Source organism: Gekko japonicus, unplaced genomic scaffold (assembly GCF_001447785.1).
Source record: "Gekko japonicus isolate JY-2015 unplaced genomic scaffold, Gekko_japonicus_V1.1 scaffold190, whole genome shotgun sequence".
In the NCBI taxonomy this organism is placed as follows: domain Eukaryota; kingdom Metazoa; phylum Chordata; class Lepidosauria; order Squamata; family Gekkonidae; genus Gekko; species Gekko japonicus.
Window position 1 is genome coordinate 100,607 of NW_015160841.1, and position 19,559 is coordinate 120,165.

Sequence of the window (19,559 nt, forward strand, 5' to 3'; positions counted from 1 at the left end):
ATGCTGCTTCTATTTGTTAACCAAACTCCTGAATTACGGCTAAGAAGCAGTTGCAGTAAAGGAGTGACACATTCTGGAAACGTTTTCATAAGTAGTGATAATGTATGGTTAAATGAGGCTTGTGTCGTGTCTAATTAAATTTCCAAAGAAGAAACCCCTCCCTATTTGGTTAATTTAACACTATAAAAGAGGCTCATGCTGTGTAGGGTTACCTCTCTAATATACTTTTATCCTGGCCTTCCTCCAAGGAGTTCACTGCAATATGCACTGCAGTATGCACCTATTATGGGATAGGATGAGAGACAGGGATGTCCTAAAATTGCCCAGCGAGCTTCATGGCTGAATGGGGATTTGAACCTAAGTTTCCCCAGTCCTTGTTCATTTCAGCTGTCACACCCCATTAGCTGTCTCAGAGTAGATTAATATATTTTTTCAAGCTATAAAAACTGATGGGCTCAGTTGTCTTTTAAACCCTCGAAGCCAGATGGGGGAAGATGTTTCGCCTGAGGTAACTTTTTGTAAAGGGTCAGGTTTTTCATATTCTCTTCTAATTCTGTAAAGTCAGCGATGATATCCCTTGCCGCCAAATCAGTCCTTGATGCTGCTGATAAAGCTATCATTCTTTTTGATAGAATATTTATATTCCGTGTACATTTCCCTTGCATCCAGGCTGGTTCTTGTGACAGATGCCGTTGCATCTGAAGCAGCTGGCCACAAAGAGTACAATCCTGCTTGCACTGCCTTCACTGAATAGCCCGTAGGAATTAGTGTAGCCCTCACTTGATCATTGGGGTCCTTCACTTCATTTCAAGTTGGGGTCCTTCTTCATCTACTCCAACCATGTCCAGTAACTTGTTTCCTGCATACTGGAGTTGTTGGCGAGGAATGACTGCTTAATAGGTATGGAAGGATCTCAGCTGGGAGCGAGTGGACTGTGTGCCCAACTGACCAGCGGCTGACCAGCATAAACCTTAGGCAGAGTTATACCGGTCATTGGTTTTAGAAGGGTGTAACTCTGCTTAGGGATAGAGAGGACTACTCTGGCTTCTGTAGAGGGGGCGATTCTGTTGTACTGTATATGTGTGGGAAGTACAACTCTACCTTCATGCATTTTCTTCAGGCAATACTGCTCAGTGGGAGAGCAACTGAGAGTTCCTATTATTCCTGCCACTACATGGTGAGAAAATAACAGTTTGTATGGGAAGCAATGGGCTCCAAATGGTTTGGTCAGGCCCACCATTGGTGCAGACAGTTTTCATTAATGCCAACAGAATTGTGTTGCTTCAAGCCAAGTAAAGATCTGGCTCTTAGCCTTGCAGCCTTTAGTAAGGGAATGAGCAGCGGTGAGTTCTAACTTGCCAGCCCAATAAGACCCCAGCGGCCTCTTAAAGATGTCAGTCAGTAGCTTGAGTGGCCAGATGGCACGATGAGGAAGCAAAACACAGATATCAGAAGTGTCATAGCTCAGCCCCTTTTGAATCCAGCGTTATGTGGTAGGTTTTTGTCCATGCCAAGGCTCAAGACTTTGGCATGGGTGGCATACGCATGTACGTCTTGTGATGTCTCATCACCATGACTGCATTGGGAAAGTGTTTGGATGTGGTTTCCTGATGTATGCACAAGTGGTGAAAGTATAGTTTGACTCAATGGGATATTGAATGATTGATACTGATATTGAACCATGAGAACCCCCAAACTGTAAAACCAATCAGTGAACTACAGCGAGGGGTGGTGTATCCAGAATTCATTTCATCCTGTTTTCATGGATCCTCTATCCACAATTCCCAAAAGGCCAGCTCCCTGGACTGGAATGTAGGTCCCTCAAGTATGTGTGATCTGATTTCATTTTTGCATGGTCCAGGGCTTTTTTTGTTACTGGAATCCTTATGGCCTGCTTAGTTTAAATTTACAAAGCATGAATGCATATTCAGGTTCTCTAAGCAGTTCTGCATAACTATTCTTAGGCTGTTTCCCCCCCAGTGACCTATTGGTTTTTCTGACTGAACAAATTGCAAAACTTTGTTTATTTTAAGACTTTGGATCTGTCATATATATTGTATTGATATGAATTTCTAATTAAAAAAGGAGCCAAGTCAGTCCTTCAGCCTTAATGTGTAGTAATATATCATTAATGATTGCAGTTCTGTCAGCTTTAGATTGTAGGTGCAATCTTAAGAGAATAATGTGCTAGAACAATTCTTGGTGGACTGTGTTTTTTTAATTAATAAGGCATTCTGTAAAGTAGTTTTGATGCTTAGCCAAGCGGTTCCTTCACATCCAGAACTGTTTTCTAGAAATCATCCAAAAAGCATAACTGTTCTGGATTAAGATAAATTCAGGGGAAGCCGTATCAGTCCGAAGAACTAGATATCTGAAGAAGTGTGCATGCATCTGGAAGTTTATACCCAGAATTAAACTTTGTTGGTCTTAAAGGTGCCACTGGACTCAAACTTTGTCCTGTGTTAAATTATTCCAAATATACATACCTATTTAAAAACATAGATCTACCCACCTCAGCATTCTTTATCCCAGGAAATTGTAGGCATTTGATGGTTCTCTATTATTATTATTATCTGCGGGGAGGGCGGGGTATAAATTTTAATAATAAATAAATTAAAAATAAATTATTAGCCCAATGCCTGCTACTGTGGGGCTCTGGGCAATGTACAGTAAGAATAACAACATATACTAGATAAAACAATTAAAATCGAACAACACATTTTAAAACAGATGGTGAACAAATTAATCCCATTTCAGATTGCCAGTCACTTTGTGAGTGGGGGGAAGGGGTAAGGCAACTGTAGAGAGCAGAAGAGGGTGCCAGTCAGGATGAAAAACTGTCACTGTCCTCAACCAGAGGCCTGGTGGAACATCTCAGCCTTGCAGGCTCTGCGGAATTCTTTAAGGTCCCTCAGGGCCCTGATGGTATTTGGCAGAGAATTCTACCACGTTGGGGCCAGGAACGAAAAGACCCTGGCCCTGGTTGAGTACAGCTGGATGTCTATGGAGCTGGGGACCACCATGATATTCTTTCTGTTTGACCTTTTTGCAATACATGAAACTATATTTGTATCCTAGTCCTAAATGTCTTCACCATGAGCTTTTTCTAAGTGTGTACAAACAAGGTGTGGATGTCCTCTGTCTGTCATTCAGCAAAATCAGTCTTAATTGTATCATTTAAAGACCATTGGTAGGATCCTTTCAAGTTCTTCACTGGCACAAGAGAGGGAGGTGCAGCCTCACTTGATTCCTCACTCACATGGGATTTCTAATCCTATGTGGTTTGTATCCCCATGGATTAAACAGTCGCTGGTTTACCCTTTTCAGGGGTTTCCTCTCTTCCACCAATGGAAGAGCAGGTAGGATCCCATCTCAACTACCTTAGGCAGGTGTCATTTCATAAAAAAAGAGTTGCAGGAGCTTATTAGCATAACTCATTAGCATAACTTGTTTGCATATGCCACACCCCCTGACATCACCGGAAGTGTGTCAGAAGGCAGCACCCACCGCTCAGGCTCCACTGGACTGTTATGGATTCCTAGCTATTGGGGGGGGGGGCGGAAACATGCAGATCTGTCCTCGCAGAGGAGGGAGAGCTTGTACCTGAATAAAACTTGATCTTAAAGGTGCCACTGAACTGTTTTGGACCGGGGGTCCTGGGGGAGGGCTCTGCAATTTACCTGGCTGGTTCTTGCTCTGACTGAGGAGCAGGGGGTGAGGCGTCACCGGAACTCCTCTAAGGACGGTTCCGAATGCCCAACTCAGACTTATGTACGACAGTGGGCGTGGCGTGAGTACTTTTCCCGTGTATACAGAGGTCAGATTGGCCAACGAAACGCTCCTAATTTCCCAGGAAGTGAGACAACACGCTAGGTTTAATGAAATAAATGTTGCCTTTTACTAAACAGTTCTCAAGCATACGAAAAACAGATACGCGCACAGATGCACACAAGCTCCTTAGTTACAATCAGGGGTCTTGTTGTAGAAAAAGAGCTGCCGGAGCTCATTAGCATAACTCATTAGCATAACTTATTTGCATATGCCACGCCCCCTGACATCACCGGAAGTGACAGAAGGCCACACCCCCTGACATCACCGGAAGTGTGTCAGAAGGCCCGGCTACTTACCCTCCTGCTTCATCCTCATTCCCAAACGGAATGAGGATCGAAGCAGAGGGCGGGGTAAAGAAGGGGCGGGGCTTCACCACGTGACCGCCCCACCCCCTAGAGGTTCTCTTCCGGAGCTCCATACCTGAGAGCTCCCCCCCGACTAGAGCCCTGAAGATAAATGAAATGAAGGGATCACTGCAAAAGCATCTTTATATGTTTGTGCATACCAACAGTATTACAGGGATCAGATGTGGAAGAAAAATCATACAGTCAAAAACAATGCCGTGTTTCTTTTTTTTAAAGCTATGTTTTTGGGCTTGGCTTAAGGCCATAAACCTTTAGGGTCCGTCCTCTTTACTATGGCTATAGGTTAAAGAGTTGTGACGTCCTAATGAGGGGAAGGGGCAATATGCAGATGCTCTGCCCTGACTTCAAAGATAGAGCCATGTGGTCAGGTGTGAACGCTGTTTCCATGGGCGACCTTTGACTTGCAGAGAGAGATGCTCTTGGTCCAGACAATAAAGGAAGTTTTCTTTGTGATGCCAATACCAGATAGGAGGCCGGGTTACGTGGTTTCCCACAGTTCAGCAATGGTGGGGAAACCTGTTGTTTCTCCAAGTCTCTCATTGTGCATAATGGCGCTGGTCTTCTTTGTCTAGAGGCACTCTGGGAAGGTGCAGGGGAACACGTGTCCTGGAGCAGGCAACACCAGTCCTGCTCATCCAGGTGCAGGCAGGAGATGTACAGCAAAGCATACAAACATTGCAGCAAACGCAGCAGTAATCCCTGAGTCCCAAATGCACAGATACACAGACATCTGACAGACACAGCATTTAGCACAGTACAGACAAATGCAATTGCAAACACACATGGTTACAGGGGCTTGTTGCATGTGTCCGCCCCCTGGGCTCTTTACTGCCGGAGCTCCGCTCCTGTGCGCTCCTGCAGGAAATGACCCCTGACCTTAGGCAATTTGCTGTTAACATCATTTTCTAACTTTGTATTCCTCCTAGTTTTCCTTATGTTCTGTAATCTATAATTTTCTCATTGTGTCCTAATCCTATACTCCTAGTCCTATTGCTTTATTTGTTGGTTATTTTATGCGATGCTATTGGGTTGTTTTTAATTTTGTAATCCACCTTGAGTCTTAGTAGATAAATATCGTATACTTGGTAAACCTACATTTTCTTCTTCCAGTTTTGGACAGAAAATGCCACAAATGTGGTGCTTAGAGGAAAACCTTTTTTAAAAATAGAAATTAAAAATATAGCTACAATGGAAATACAAATGAGAAAACCGGTGCTTTAACTTAACATTGCATTGTACACTTGAAATGTTCTTTATGAATAAGTTTAAAAAAGAGTTGAGGAGTAAGGAACTTGTTTAAAATGGAAAGCTATGAGAATTTTACTTTTCCATTTATTGAGAACTAAACCTGACCTTTTGATATTTTATGTCATACAATGGTTATCTGATTGCAAATTCTTATACTGTTTTATGGTGTTCAGAAAATTCCATGGTTTACAAAGCATGGGATTAAAACCAAAGAACTGAGAACAGAAGGGAAATAATGGCTATTGTTTTACAACAATTCAGGGTATGTTATCGTTACCTAACCTTGCGGGGAGGGCGGGGTAGAAATGTAATAATAAATAAATAATAAAATAATAGGGTTGCCAAGTCCCGACTTACCTTGCCGGCGCGCCACATGCATGTCACAGGGAAACCATAGAGTTTTCCCTTGTATGGCCGTGGCCCCGCCCCCAGCGTGCCCGGCGTCATAACGTCACTTCCCTGTGACGTGCACACTGGGGCGGGGTTCCCCCGGGGCCCGATTCCACGGCGTCGGGGAACGGGCCTCTGGGGCGGGGGGATTTCCGCCCCCCGGGGGGACTTGGCAGCCCTATAAAATAAATAAATAACCTGCACTAGCACTTTGTGTATTGTCTTTTAAATTTATATTTATTGTGATTTTATCTAATTATCTGTTTTATCTCTGCTCTAGTATTATGTAAGCCGCCCTGAGCCTGCCCCGACGGGTAGGGCGGGATAAATAAATAAATAGATACATAAAATGCACTATTGGTTCATGTGAGCCCTATCCATGCCTTCTGAGCTTTCTTGGGACTTCAGAACTTTGCCCAGATTGCCCCTGTAGCCACACATTTCTGTGGAAGATCTGTACTTGTGGGAAAGCAGTCGTGCCTACCATTCATGGTCTCCCTGTAGAAATCCTGATGACCTTGAAAGGAAATCTAGTGTTCTCCAGAGCATTGTTTGCAGTCCACTGTGGTATGGCATGGAGGTCGGTTGTTTAAAAAAAAATAATCAGTTTCACTGAGCACACTCACCTAAAGTATGCTGTTTGGCTCTCAGGGATTTGCTTGAACATAAGGCCCATTGCTTTCATTGTAATGCACTACTGTGTACGTCTGTGGTTTTCATTATCCCTCAGTGTATACAGACAAGTAACTCTCAGCAGTATTTGTTTCCCCAGCAATTTAATATTTCAATATTGTGGGTAAAATCCTCAGGCAAGACCTGGCTCTAAGTTGATACCTTGAACATTTGCCAACGCTTCAAAGGTATCATTTAAAGATTATCAGGTAAAGACTGTGCAGGTCTTTCATTGTTACACGGCATATGCAGCATATCCTGAAGAAGACCATCCTGAATCGAAATGTCTTCTTAAGGACATTTTCTTTGTAAGTCCTCCTTTGATACAGGCGTCTGGCATTCTTAATAGTTGTAGGTAACTCAGTCCATCAGGATAGATCCAGGTGGGGCAGCCATGTTGGTCTGAAGCAGCAGAACAAAGTTTGAGTCCACTGGCGCCTTTCAGACCAACAAAGGTTTATTCACGGTATAAGCTTTCATGTGCAAGCACACTTCTTCAGATACAGTGAAACAGGGGTCATTTGGGGGGGACGCGGGGGGACGCCATCCCCCCGGGTGAGGTGCGGGAGGGCGGGGCCTGGAGCTCCCTGCTGGTGCCCACTGGAGGTCGCCGCCGGCTATGGGGAGGACACACTTCCGGTGATGTCAGGGGGTGTGGCATATGCTAATGAGTTATGCTAATGAGTCCCCTAGCTTTTTTTCTACGAAATGACCCCTGCAGTGAAATAGAATTTCCTCAACCATTACATATAGAAAGAGGGGGAGCAGTTAGTTGCCAGGAAGGGACAATTAGGGTCAAGACAGAGACAGAAACAAAGATGGAAATTACCAGTCTGTACATATAGGTAGAGGGTGAGCAGTAAATTATCACACAGCACAATGAAGATATTTAACAGATTCAAGGCTCAAACATGGATAATAAGCTTAATTTATATGGTTACCATTTGTCTGGGTTCGATTCTGGGGGGGCTAAATGAAGGAAATAAATATGTCAGAATTGGAGATTGATGTATCCTTAAGTCAATTAATTACTCTCAGCATTCCACAATTACCTAATGGACTGGCCCATTAGAATCATGGGAACAGTAGGTCTGGTAAGGGATCTAGTAGGTCTGATAAGGTCTGATAAGTTCATCTAGTCCTGCCAGCTGTAGAGAATCTACATCTTTGGAGATTAGCTTTTCTGAAGAAACACTGGGCATCCAGACAGTAGAGGAGTACAGGTTCCATTTATTTTTTATTTATTTATATTATCAATATTTATGTATTTATACCCTGCTTTCCTCCCCAGTACTGACTCAGCTCCTTCTCCCCTCCTCCATTTTATCCTCGCAACAACAGCCCCGTGATATAGGTTGAATTGAGTGACAGTGACACTGGCCTGAGATAACCCACAGAAGGTTTCAAAGAAGGATGGGAATTCAGACCTTGATTGCCTAGTTCAGTACTCCCACTACTTACCCCTACTGATTTTCCATGTGGATGAAGCGCCCACTATTTACACAACTAGCTTTTCTTCAGTGTACGTCGTAAAGGTTTGGGTGCTTCATGAAGGCTTTAAAGTTGGCTGTCACTGGATTAACTGATCCATTTCAGCTCGCTCAGTCTTTTAGACGCACATTTGAATCTACTTTGGACATCTCTGCACCAGTTTGAATCTAGTGCTGGAGCAAGTGAAATATTCTACTGGGGGGGGCGCAGTAGAAAAGAGTAAGAATCCAGTAGCACCTTGAAGACTAACAAAATTTGTGGTAGAGTATGAACTTTCATGAGTCACTGCTCACTTCTCCAGATACAGCTAGAACTGCACCTAGCAGTCATCTTACAAAGGAATTTCAAAGGGAGAGTAGAAGGAGAGACTGCTGAATTGCAACTGATAATGAAGCTCAAGACAATGCATCCACCTGGACTGAATTGAGACCTAGGCTTCCCTTTTCATTACCAATGCTGATTACTCCACTCCTACTACCTCTCTGCATACACACCTTCTGTTGTCATTTGCCTGCTAATATCATTTGGCATATGAAATCACTCCTCTTTCCAGTATATAGATGGACTCACATTCTAGCTGTATCTGAAAAAGTATACAGTGACTCACGAAAGCTCATACCCTTTCACAAATTTTGTTAGACTTTAAGGTGTTACTGGACTCTTTCCTTTTTTGTTGTTGTTACTTTTCTCTATTGTTTCTGGTTTTCAAAGCAGTACCTGGTATGGCCTGAAGACAAAGAAGATGATAGATGGATAAATGAATAAATGATGGATGGATATTCTATTTAAAGGTTTGGCTGGATGGCAGTGTAGCTTACAGCTTAGAAGATCACCTGTTCTTGTCCTCCAGGGGAGGTGCTATAGCTCAGAGATGTAGCACATACCTTGCATTTAAAACATTTAAAGTCGACAATATTGAACTATGTGGACCACTTCTCTCTGAATATGGTAGCTCCATATGTATTTGGTGCTATATTGAACTGAGAGATTATATAGGTGATTTCCACAGTGCTTACAATGTAGACATGCATGCATAGACCCCAGCATTAAAACATTCCATCCAGTTCAAGAAGCTGTGTAGGTAGGGTTGCCAGCTTTGAGCTGGGAAATACGTAGAGATTTTGGGGGTGCAGGCTGAGGAGGACAGGGTTTTGGGGAGGAGGCAGTGGGGTATAATGCCATAGAGTCCACTTTTTCAAGTGGCCATTTTCTCCAGGTGAACTGATCTCTGTAGCCTGGATATCAGTTGTAATCCCAGGAGATCTCCAGCCACCACCTGGAGGTTCGTAGCTTTATGTGTAGGCCATACACCTTTTACTGATCATTATATATACACCCTATCTGTTGCTCTTTATGTAAATATAGATTTGTGTAAAAGAGTGACTTGTGTGAATAGTATATAATTGTTTCTGTTAAGTGTAGATACAAGCCACAAATTCATTTCACTCAATGAATATCTTCTGAAGTGGTCTTTATTGCTAGCAATAGCACAACGTCATGCTCTTAGAAAAAGAACTAAAGATAAACACTGCACATGTACATAATTATATAAGATGACATAATTACATATGATGACATATTCAGGTGGGTAGCCATGTTGGTCTGAAGCAATTAGAACAAAGTTTGAGTCCAGTGGCACCTGTAAGACCCACAAAGTTTAATTTTGGGTATAAGCTTTCGTGTGCATGCATACTCCTTCAGAACTTCTTCTTGAACTTCTTCAGAACTTCTTCTTCAGAACTTCTTCTGAAGAAGTGTGCATACACACAAAAGCTTATACCCAGAATTAAACTTTGTTGGTCTTAAAGGTGCCACTGGTCTTAGACTTTGTTCTACATAAGATGACAGAAATGGAATTCTGGTTTCTGATGACACTATGCTTGTTCTACTGGGTTTATAAGCTTGATATGATTTTGCTTCTGTGTTGTGTTTCAGGCGGAAGGTTCCAGGCTCCAGAGAGAACTCCGGGGATATTTAGCTGCCATCAAAGGTAATGGCACTCAAAATGACCATTCCCCCCCCCCTTTGGCTTTGTCATTTTTAAACATTTCCACGAATCAGTTGTTTTGTGAATGGCACAACATGCACTCAAGCTGCTTCCGGATAGTGACTTTCTTTTGGGAGCCTAGTAATATGGTAGAAGACTGTTCACAAACCACTCACTCATCTGAAGAGAGACCAGTCCCCATTCTGGTTGCTGCAAGTCCACATGGACTAACAGGATCAGCACCATGGGGAGGGCTATAAGGAAGAGTAGAGGCTCGGACCCCATCCACCCCTCTCAACTTCTTTAAGGAGGTGGGTCCATTTTGCCCCACCTCTTCCTGTCATTGCTTTGCACCCAATAGCATCAAGAAGAGTATCTTTTTTACCAGGAAGAAAGACTAGTCGTCCCCCCCCCCCCATGTGTACTCACCATAAAAGAGGTGGCCATCTGAAATCCACATGCAAGTTACAGTTACGTGCAGAAATGAAAAACAAAACTTTAATGCATAACCATATTTTTATGGGGATGGTCTTACATTCAGAGTGAAATACAATAACTACCTCACCCACAGAAAGGCGATGCCAGCAAACCTCATCTGCATTCTGCGCAGCGTTGCCGTCCTTAATCATTGCTGCAAATATGCTGGTGAAAATAGGTGATGGCAAGTGAAAAATACCGTTGCAACATTTCCCCCAGGTATAGAATAAGCTGAAGGGCATCCTTTGCATCTTCCCAAAATTTAATTTTGACAATACGTCACATATACGGCACACAGATTCATCTTGAGCAAGGTGCGAGTTATGAATCCAGGGAAGTTCAGGAAGGTTCTTGCTTTGTGTGTTTGTGTGAGAAGGACTGCTGGCCTTCTTCCTGATGCAGCTGTTTCTTTAAGGAATGGGGCACTCCGCTACTGTAGAACTCCCCACTTATAAGGGTTAGTTAGGGACATGAATTCTTTGTGCAGGGACCAGCTCTTTGATTGTAAATGAATGGGCAGGATCACTGTGTGTGCAATGGTGTACGGATTGGAGTATAGGTTTGAATGATTATGTACCAAATTAAAAGGTGAAAGTTGGTGGTGTGCTACAATTCCAAACTGGAGCAAATATCAAAATTAAAAAACAAAACAAAACAACCACAGTGTTGTGCAGTATGCTGCTACTAATTGTTTTCTTTCATTTTGTTGGTTGCAGTACATGCATATAAATCGTAATAATTATATACAATCTCTTACCGTATGGATCAGAACGATATTGTTCTCACTCAACAGGATTAGGCAACTTCCTGTACTTTTCACACTTGCTTTGGGCGAGCTGTACATTTAAAGTCACCCAGACCTGTAGCTTGTGAGCCGTATGTTTTTGGTAACGGTGGTGTGATTCTCTCTCCCCCCTCTTTGACAGATGGGCTTTTCATTGTGTGGGTTGGGTGTTTGATACTGTGGATTTTGCAGTGATGGCACTAATTCTCTTCTCCATTTTTATTAATTTATGTTCTAAAACTTTGGGGGTTTGTTTGGTTTTTTTTGCTTTTAACTTTTGCACAAGTTTGCATGGGCTTTGCTTTAGTGACGATTCACACGCTGACTTCTTGAGTCATCGTGAATTGTTGACTATTCCCATATCATGGTGAAAATGGTAACACGGAAGCCACTTTTTAAAAGCCTTACTTAGCAAAAGATTGATGAGTAAGCCAAAGGAAGGCGTTTCCCACAAATTTCTACACCAGTGTGGTGGGGGGCAGGGATGGTTTGGAAGATTTCCAGACTTCGGAAATGGGGAAAAGATAGGATGTGATCCAGTCCCTTACCACTTAGTTCCGAGCCTGAGCAGTATAAGATTTCCCTGCCCTGATGCACTTCCTGGCTACACAGGACTTTGCTTATCGGATAACCATGCACATTGCCACATGTGCAAGGACTGCATCAGGCTCTATTTAAAAAGATATTATACCCGGGATAGAAATTTTTGTGAACTTCAATGCCCAACTCATGAAATACTCCCACAGCTTTGGTTGTATGATAGGGGTGGCCAAACTTGCTTAACATAACAGCCACACAGAATAAACGTCAGATGCTTGAGAGTCGCAAGACAGGAACAAATATTACACACACGTTTTTATTGAGAAATATGCAGATTTGCTTTTTATTTGTGTTCACTCAGATAGGGCACAAATTTGGATTTCCGAAAGTGGGTCTGTTCGCCACAGTGCAGAATCGGCAAACAGAACTCTTCGTGTCAAGGTTTTCTCACCCTCTAGCTCTAGGAATAGATGCCCTGCACCGGAATTGGCCAAAAGTTCAACTGTATGCCTTTCCGCCTCTGCAGGTCATTCAAAGACTGGTCCAAAGGGTCATGGACCTCAGGGCAGAAATTATTCTGGTGGCTCCATTCTGGCCAAGAAGGGCCTGGTTCCAGGAACTAATGAGACTGTCGGTGAGGGAACCGTGGATACTGCCAGTGGTACCAGACCTCCTGACTCAGGGGAAACAGTACATCCACAGCCGGAAATGCTAGGCCTCACAGCTTGGAGGTTGAGCGGGAACAACTCTTAGGCATGGGTTACCCTGAGGGAGTTGTTCAGACATTGTTAGCGGCTAGGAAAGGGTCCACCAATAGGGTTTATAATAATACCTGGCAGGTGTTCCAAACATGGTGCATGGGGAAAGGTCTGGATTCTTTTAAGGCATCAGTGTCTGACGTTCTGTCCTTCCTACAGGAGGGCTTAGACAAAGGCCTTAGTACTAACACATTAAAAAGACAGGTGGCAGCTATTTCTGCCATCAGGGGAGTCAAGAAGGGCTTCTCTTTTTCTAGACATCCTCATGTTAGACGGTTTCTTAAGGGAACGTCACTACTAAATCCCCCAGTGGCACATAGGTTTCCTACCTGGAGCTTAAACCCGGTTCTCAAGGCGTCGAGTAAGACACCCTTTGAGCCAATGGCTACTTGCCCTTTGAAGGAGCTTACTTCCAAAATGGTTTTTCTTGTGGGCATCACATCAGCTAGGAGGGTTTCAGAGTTGGGGGCCCTCTCCATACATAAAGAACTATGTATTTTTCATGAGGACAGAGTGGTGCTACGCACCAACCCAGCCTTTGTGCCCAAGGTTAATTCCACCTTTCACAGGTCTACAGATATAGTTCTTCCTTCCTTCTGTCCCAGTCCAAAGTCTGAGAAGGAGAGGAAGTGGCATTGCCTGGACGTGAGACGGGCACTTAGTTTTTATTTGGACAGGACAAAACAAGTGAGGTCGACGGACTCTCTTTTTGTTTCTTTTAGGAGGTCCTCTGTAGGAAAGAAGGTCTCTACTTCCTCTTTGAGCAGGTGGATACGAGGATGCATATGCCTGGCTTATAAGGCGAGGGGCCTGGAGCCTCCTCAAGGGGTGACGGCACATCCCCTCAGAGGAATGGCTACATCAGCAGCTTATAGGGCCTTCCCTTCACTAGATGTAGTGTGCAAAGCGGCCACTTGAAGGTCGGTGCACTCTTTTACGAGACACTATCGGATTGACAAGGCAGCGTCGGCAGATGCCGCCTTTGGCCGCAGAGTTCTGCAACACACCCTGTAGTTGGGGAAGCAGGACGGACCCAACCTGGAGGGCACTGCTTTTATACGTCCCAGGAGTTTGGAGTCCAAAGGACTGCTCCACTCCTGGACCACCGGTGAATGGAAGATTTGTCTCCACTTATCGTGAAGCTTCCTTCTCGGTAGTCCAGAGTGGAGCAGTCCTTCCCACCCAGTTTTGGGTCCGCTTCCTCAATGTATGGGGTGGGTTGTTGTCAGATGGAGGTATGGTTATAGGGAAAAGGGGGGTCGTACCTGTCCCTGGATTCCGACTGGTTTCACTTCTGTTTACTGTTTGACTGTTGGACTCGCTGTTGGGAGTAGAATGTTGTCAGTTATTCTTTACAGTGTGGGGACTGGAGGCTTGGAGAACGACTGGGTTACAGGAGACAAGCCGCTCCCCCTCCGTGCCTGAAGAGTCTGCTGGCCCTGCCTTCGGAGGAGGGAGGAGTTCCCAGGAGTTTGGAGTCCAAAGGACTGCTCCACTCTAGACCACCAAGAAGGAAGCTTCACGTTAAGTGGAGACAAATCTTCCATTCTTCTTCTTCTGCCGTCCAAAGAAGACTTAACGCCTTTTGGAACTCTTCTTAGGATGGCACCGTAAACAATCTAAGAGAGGTGCAGAGCCAATTTTGAAGCGAGAAAGATATTTACATATTTATTCGGTGTGGATTTTGCCTGTTTGCTGTACCACTTCTTTGGAATGCAGGCATTGAATCATGTTTTGTGCTCTCATCTTCTACAGTAGGAGCAATTTCTGTACCTCATACTAAAAATTACTTCCTAGTGGCAGAGCACAGGCCATGGTTGCTGAAGATCTTGGGTTCTGTTCATGACTTTTCCAGTTAAAGGATACCACATTTGCTAGGCTGGAAAAGACTTTCCTGTCTCTGTGACTTTGAAGTGTCACCACCAGTCAAACTAGGTGGTACAGGAAGGTTAGGTGCATCAATGATATGAATTAAATTGGGGCAGCTCCTCCACCCCTTGCTGTCTTGAGATGTGACGTCAGTATTTCTTTATTTCTGCTTATTAAATAGAACAATCCAGTTAACTAGCAACAAATGAAACGTATTCAGCAATTAATACTAAATTGCTCCTTCATTAATGCTAGCATCCCCCCTTCCTCGGATTTGTTTCCTTTCTATCACTTTGGCAGCAATTAAGATAAACAAGAGCAATGAGCATAATACGAAGCGTAATTAATTGGCTATGGGTTTGATACCCGCCCCCAAATCTGTTGTATACAAAATACAAAGAAGTGTTCTTTGTACATTGTAAAATCAAGAGCATATGTAAAACAGGTTGCACCTAAATGCTCTTATATGCATGTATGAAATGCATGAAAAACCAAATTTGCAGAAATAGTGTTACAAGACTGTCTTAGACATAGTCTTAGACATAGGCTGAGTTCAGACTGGCAGTTTGGCCCGATATAGGCACGTTTCACAAACGGATTAAAGGGGCTGGTTCACACAGGCACAGCTGTCAGGCGTTCCCCAGCCATACTCAACCCGTCCTATGACGATTCCCTACCGAGTTAAAAAAGTACCAGGTGAAAGCGGTAGCAAACTTCCCTCTTCCCGGAAGTGTGCATGCTAAAAGCTCGAGAAATAGGCGCATAGGCGCATGTAGCCGTGCCTCCGCCAGGGGCGGGCCAACAGTGCGAACGCTCCCTTGCGCCTCCTCCCCGGTATGCTCCCGCATCAGTAGATACAGTGCAACCGGAATCCCCGGCACAACTTGGTCTGGGTCTTTTTGCCCTGACTCCCTCATGCTTCATACTACCAGTCTGTCCTCAGCCATAGTCTTAGCATTAGACAACTCCCATTTCTGTAGGTGTACTATTCCTATAGTCCATGGATAACCCTCAGGTGCATCACTCGATTCCTTCCAAGTCAACCATTATTTGGTCATTGATTCTCAACACTGTGGGGCAGATCCTGGAAAGCAAATTCTGTAGTGAAATGTAATGGTTTTATGAGGCCATAGGTAAAGATGTAAAATTTCGAGAAATTTTGAAGCCACAGGTAAAAAAGTGTTTTTAACGGAAATTGGGGGGGGGGATTTAAGTAGATGCAATACTTACTCTCTTATCAAACCCAATCTTATTCTACTGACTTAACAACGTACAATGCATCATTTGTACTATTTGGGAGATTTTTGACACACAAATTTGTGAAGCACACGAATCTTAGTTTTTTGCCATCTTGAGAGCTGGAAAAAATAAGGCCAGAAACAAAAGCAGAAGGCAGAAAACAAACTGTGTACTAAAGAAATGTATTCTTTGGACAGAAACTCTCACAGAGTCTCAGTATGTCAGATTGCTGTAATATTTGGATATCAAGGTAAACTTTATGATGTTTAAAACACTGAACTCTTTATTAATGTATTATTCTTAAACACATGATAGCATATTAACTGGTACTAAAATGACTCACATTTAAATAATAAACATATTCTTGAAAATATGCCATATATGTCTACAGCATACATGGGAATCAAAACTACAGCCCTGACATAACAGCCAACAGTCCCCACTTAATTATCTCCGGGACTGTTGGGACCGGTGATGAATTTGCCAGGATTAGGGCGAGACATCAGGAATATAGCTGCCCCCCCCAATTTAATGGCTGTCCAGAGGCTGTTGAGCTGCCAATCGGAATCTCATGGAAGCTGCACGTCTGGCTGTTGTGATTTGCACCGTCATGGCAGCTTGAAGAAGGGCTGCTGTGTGATTGTACACTGGTGAGTACATGTAGATGTGATTATGGCTGGGCTATAAACCCCTTAGGGACACCAATCACTTGCATGGCCATTACATGGGGGAAGGGTATTGGCGGCAAAATAAATGTATTGACATTAGTTCCATTTAATTTCTGTGATGGAAAAGTCAATGAGAAACACCCTAGGGAGGGGAGGGAGGTGGCATATTTCTGTGTCAAGTAAGGTAGCCAGCTGTAGCCTCGCAACCCCCTGGAGCACTGGGGGATGGACACATCTGGGATGTCGCTTCATGTTTTGGAACAGAAAGTGACCTGACATTCTGGGAATTTCAAAAATCTATTTTTTTTTACCATAGGGAATTGGAAATTGTTAGAGCCCTGCGATGTCATTTCTTGTTCTGAAACAGGAAGTGATGTCCAGGCATCGACCTATGCCTCCCCCCCCCCCATTCCTCCCTGCCCCACTACACTACTGAGTGAGGGCCGGGGACCGGGAGCACTGCCAGTCCCCTGCCAAAACTGGGTAAGTGGCAGTCCTCGTCTCAAGCCAAGTGTAATAGATGAAAAATCCTTTCTATTCAAGTTTTTTTAATGTTTGAAAAATAGAGGCATAACTGGAATCTTGGATATATTTTTTTTAAAACCACAAATATTGCTGTGTGTGTGCCTTTTACTCATTCTTTTTATTTGCACAGTATCTGATCTATGACCAAGCTGAATTTTCATTCTGGTGCAAGTTTGAAAGAGACACATTTTGTGTTGCATATTCAGTGTGCTCTGGAAAGAGCTGCGGAGTGTTTGCTAAGAATAGGTCAGGTATGAATAGAAATGCCTTTGTAATGTGTGCATTTTTTAGCCATTGAACCATCTCAAGACAATATATTTATCCTCCGTCATGCTTTAATGTCTCCTTTCCTACTGTCTGGATGGATTAATTTGCAGCAGTGTGAAAGAATGGTCCTCCAGAGCATTATGAAAATCAACCTCATTTGGGCTACATTCTTTCTGAAAGGGAAGAATATTCTCTGTAGCCCAGCAGTTGTGCAAGATATCCTCTGTTCCTCTGTGGTTGTAGGCAGGGCCGGCCCAAGGCGAGGCTGCCCCCTAGGCGAGGCTGCAGGCTGCAGGTGCCAACCTCCCAGTGGGGCCTGGAGACCGCCCCACTGGGAACCCAGCGGGAGGCCCTGGATGGGGCCACCGCCGCCCCATCCAGGGCCTCCCGCTTTAGGCGAGTGCCTAGTTGGCCTAGCGGGAGAGCCGGCCCTGGTTGTAGGGCACTAGTTTTTAAACAGCCTGGAAGACAATCACACTGCAGTAGGGCCTCCCAACCTTTTTGAGCCTGCAGACTCCCATGGAACCCATAATGGCTACCACAGGAAACAGAGCCAAACACAGTACCTCCCGCTTCGCTTTGCAAAAATAACAGAAGAAGAATGAAAAGAAAGGAAGGAAATCCCAGTACAGAGGGAGAAAATGACTGGAGATTAAAAGGAAAGAAGGGGAAGATTGTGGGGGCGGGGAATGGAACCACACACTGACTATGTAGGAAAGCCTGGGTACTTACTAGTTCTCATCTTCCAGTGGCACCTGCAGCTGCTATTGCAGTCATGGAAAATCCATGGAATGTAGGTAGCCAATATTTTAGTGATGTGTATAGTACATTTTTCTCGCAGTCTTCTTCCTCCAAGGAGCTCTCCTCTCTTTTATCTTCACAATAACCCTGAAACGTAGGTTAGGCTGGGACAGTAGTGATTGGCTAAAGGTCACCCAGGAAGCTTCCATGGCAGACTAGGAGGTTCATAAGAACGTAAGAGAAGCCAATGTTGGATCAGGCCAATGGCCCATCTAGTCCAACACTCTGTCACACAGTGGCCAAAAAGACAAGGTGCCATCAGGAGGTGAAGAGTTGAGCAGTGACTCATAAAGGGTCCTCCCCTGCCACAAATTTTGTCCCTCTTTAAGGTGCTACTGGACTCTCGCTCTTGTCTGCGGCTACAGACCGACTAACACAGCTACCCATCGCTGGGTTGGATTTTGCTGATTTTCCACAGTCACTTCTCAGACCCCCAATCCGCCCCTCACGCTGTGTGTGAGAATATAGTAGAAAAGATCTGAAGTAGCAGACAAGATCTGAAGAAGTGAGCAGTGACTCATGAAAGGTCCTACCCTGCCACAAATTTTGTCCCTCTTTAAGGTGCTACTGGACTCTCGCTCTTGTCTGCGGCTACAGACCGACTAACACAGCTACCCATCTTAAGGTGTGTGTGAGGGTCCCCTGAAATCTGCAGGAGCAGCATTTAGGGGAGCTCAGTGGGCTGCCACAGGAGGGCAGGCTTAGGCAAGAAGATTTTGTTCCGTGGATAGAAGCACCTTCTGTTTGCAGATGACCTTACATTCATAATGTGTCCTCAAACTTTCTGTGGACTACACTACACAGTAGTAGAACTGAATGTTATTTTGGCCTGTGTGTCTTCCCAGATACATTTGCTGAGTTATCACGAATGGGTCCCTCTGCCTGGGACCCAAGTAAGTGTGGGACCAGGACAGTGTCCCCTAAAAGGAACAAGCATTTAGGATGAATGCAATAGAGCTTGATTTTGAGTATTACATTGTCAATACTTCCAAGACAGAACAGATGCATTAGAACAGAAAAAATTCTGTTTAAGAAAATGTACCAGAAAAAAGCTCAGTTTCCCCCCCAAAAAAGCGTTTGCATCTATTTATTTTTGCTAGACTATTAGCAACTTTTTGGGGTAAAAATGGTCTTGTATGCCTTTCAGACACAATAGTTTTAATCCTGGGCTGGTCCTCCACCTTGTTTCATGTATACCAAATACGTAGGCATTATCTTTATTTTAAGCAGTGGCAGTTGATCTGTATGCTGTCTCAAATGGTAGTCCATCTGTGGCATAGCCGTCCATCTAGCAATAGACTCTTTTTCTTCCCATTATCTAGGCATGCAAGATGCTTCCAAGAAGCTTTCAGAGTCTCTGCATGAAGTCTATGAGCCTGAGTGGTATGGCCGGGAAGATGTGAAGACGGTTGGAGAGGTAAGAAATGCAAAACTGAGAAGAAATGTGGCTGAGGGACTTTCTGGCGGGTCATTGTTTGGCGACAGGCAGGGGTCATTTCGTAGAAAAAGAGGTGCAGGAGCTCATTAGCATAACTTATTAGCATAACTTATTTGCATATGCCACACCCGCTGACATCACCGGAAGTGTGTCAGAAGGCAACACCCACCGCTCAGGCTCCACTGGACTGTTTTGGATTGCTAGCTATT

At 44.1% G+C, this 19,559-nt stretch overlaps 1 protein-coding gene across 1 annotated transcript in view; it reads left to right on the plus strand.

Moving 5' to 3' along the window:
* AMPH (amphiphysin) overlaps positions 1 to 19,559 on the plus strand; it is a 154,825-nt gene that overhangs the window by 68,921 nt on the left and 66,345 nt on the right. The window contains exons 4-5 of the mRNA XM_015419188.1: positions 9,933 to 9,987; positions 19,235 to 19,329. Of these exons, the coding sequence (XP_015274674.1) occupies positions 9,933 to 9,987; positions 19,235 to 19,329 (150 nt within the window). The remainder of the gene's footprint in view (positions 1 to 9,932; positions 9,988 to 19,234; positions 19,330 to 19,559) is intronic.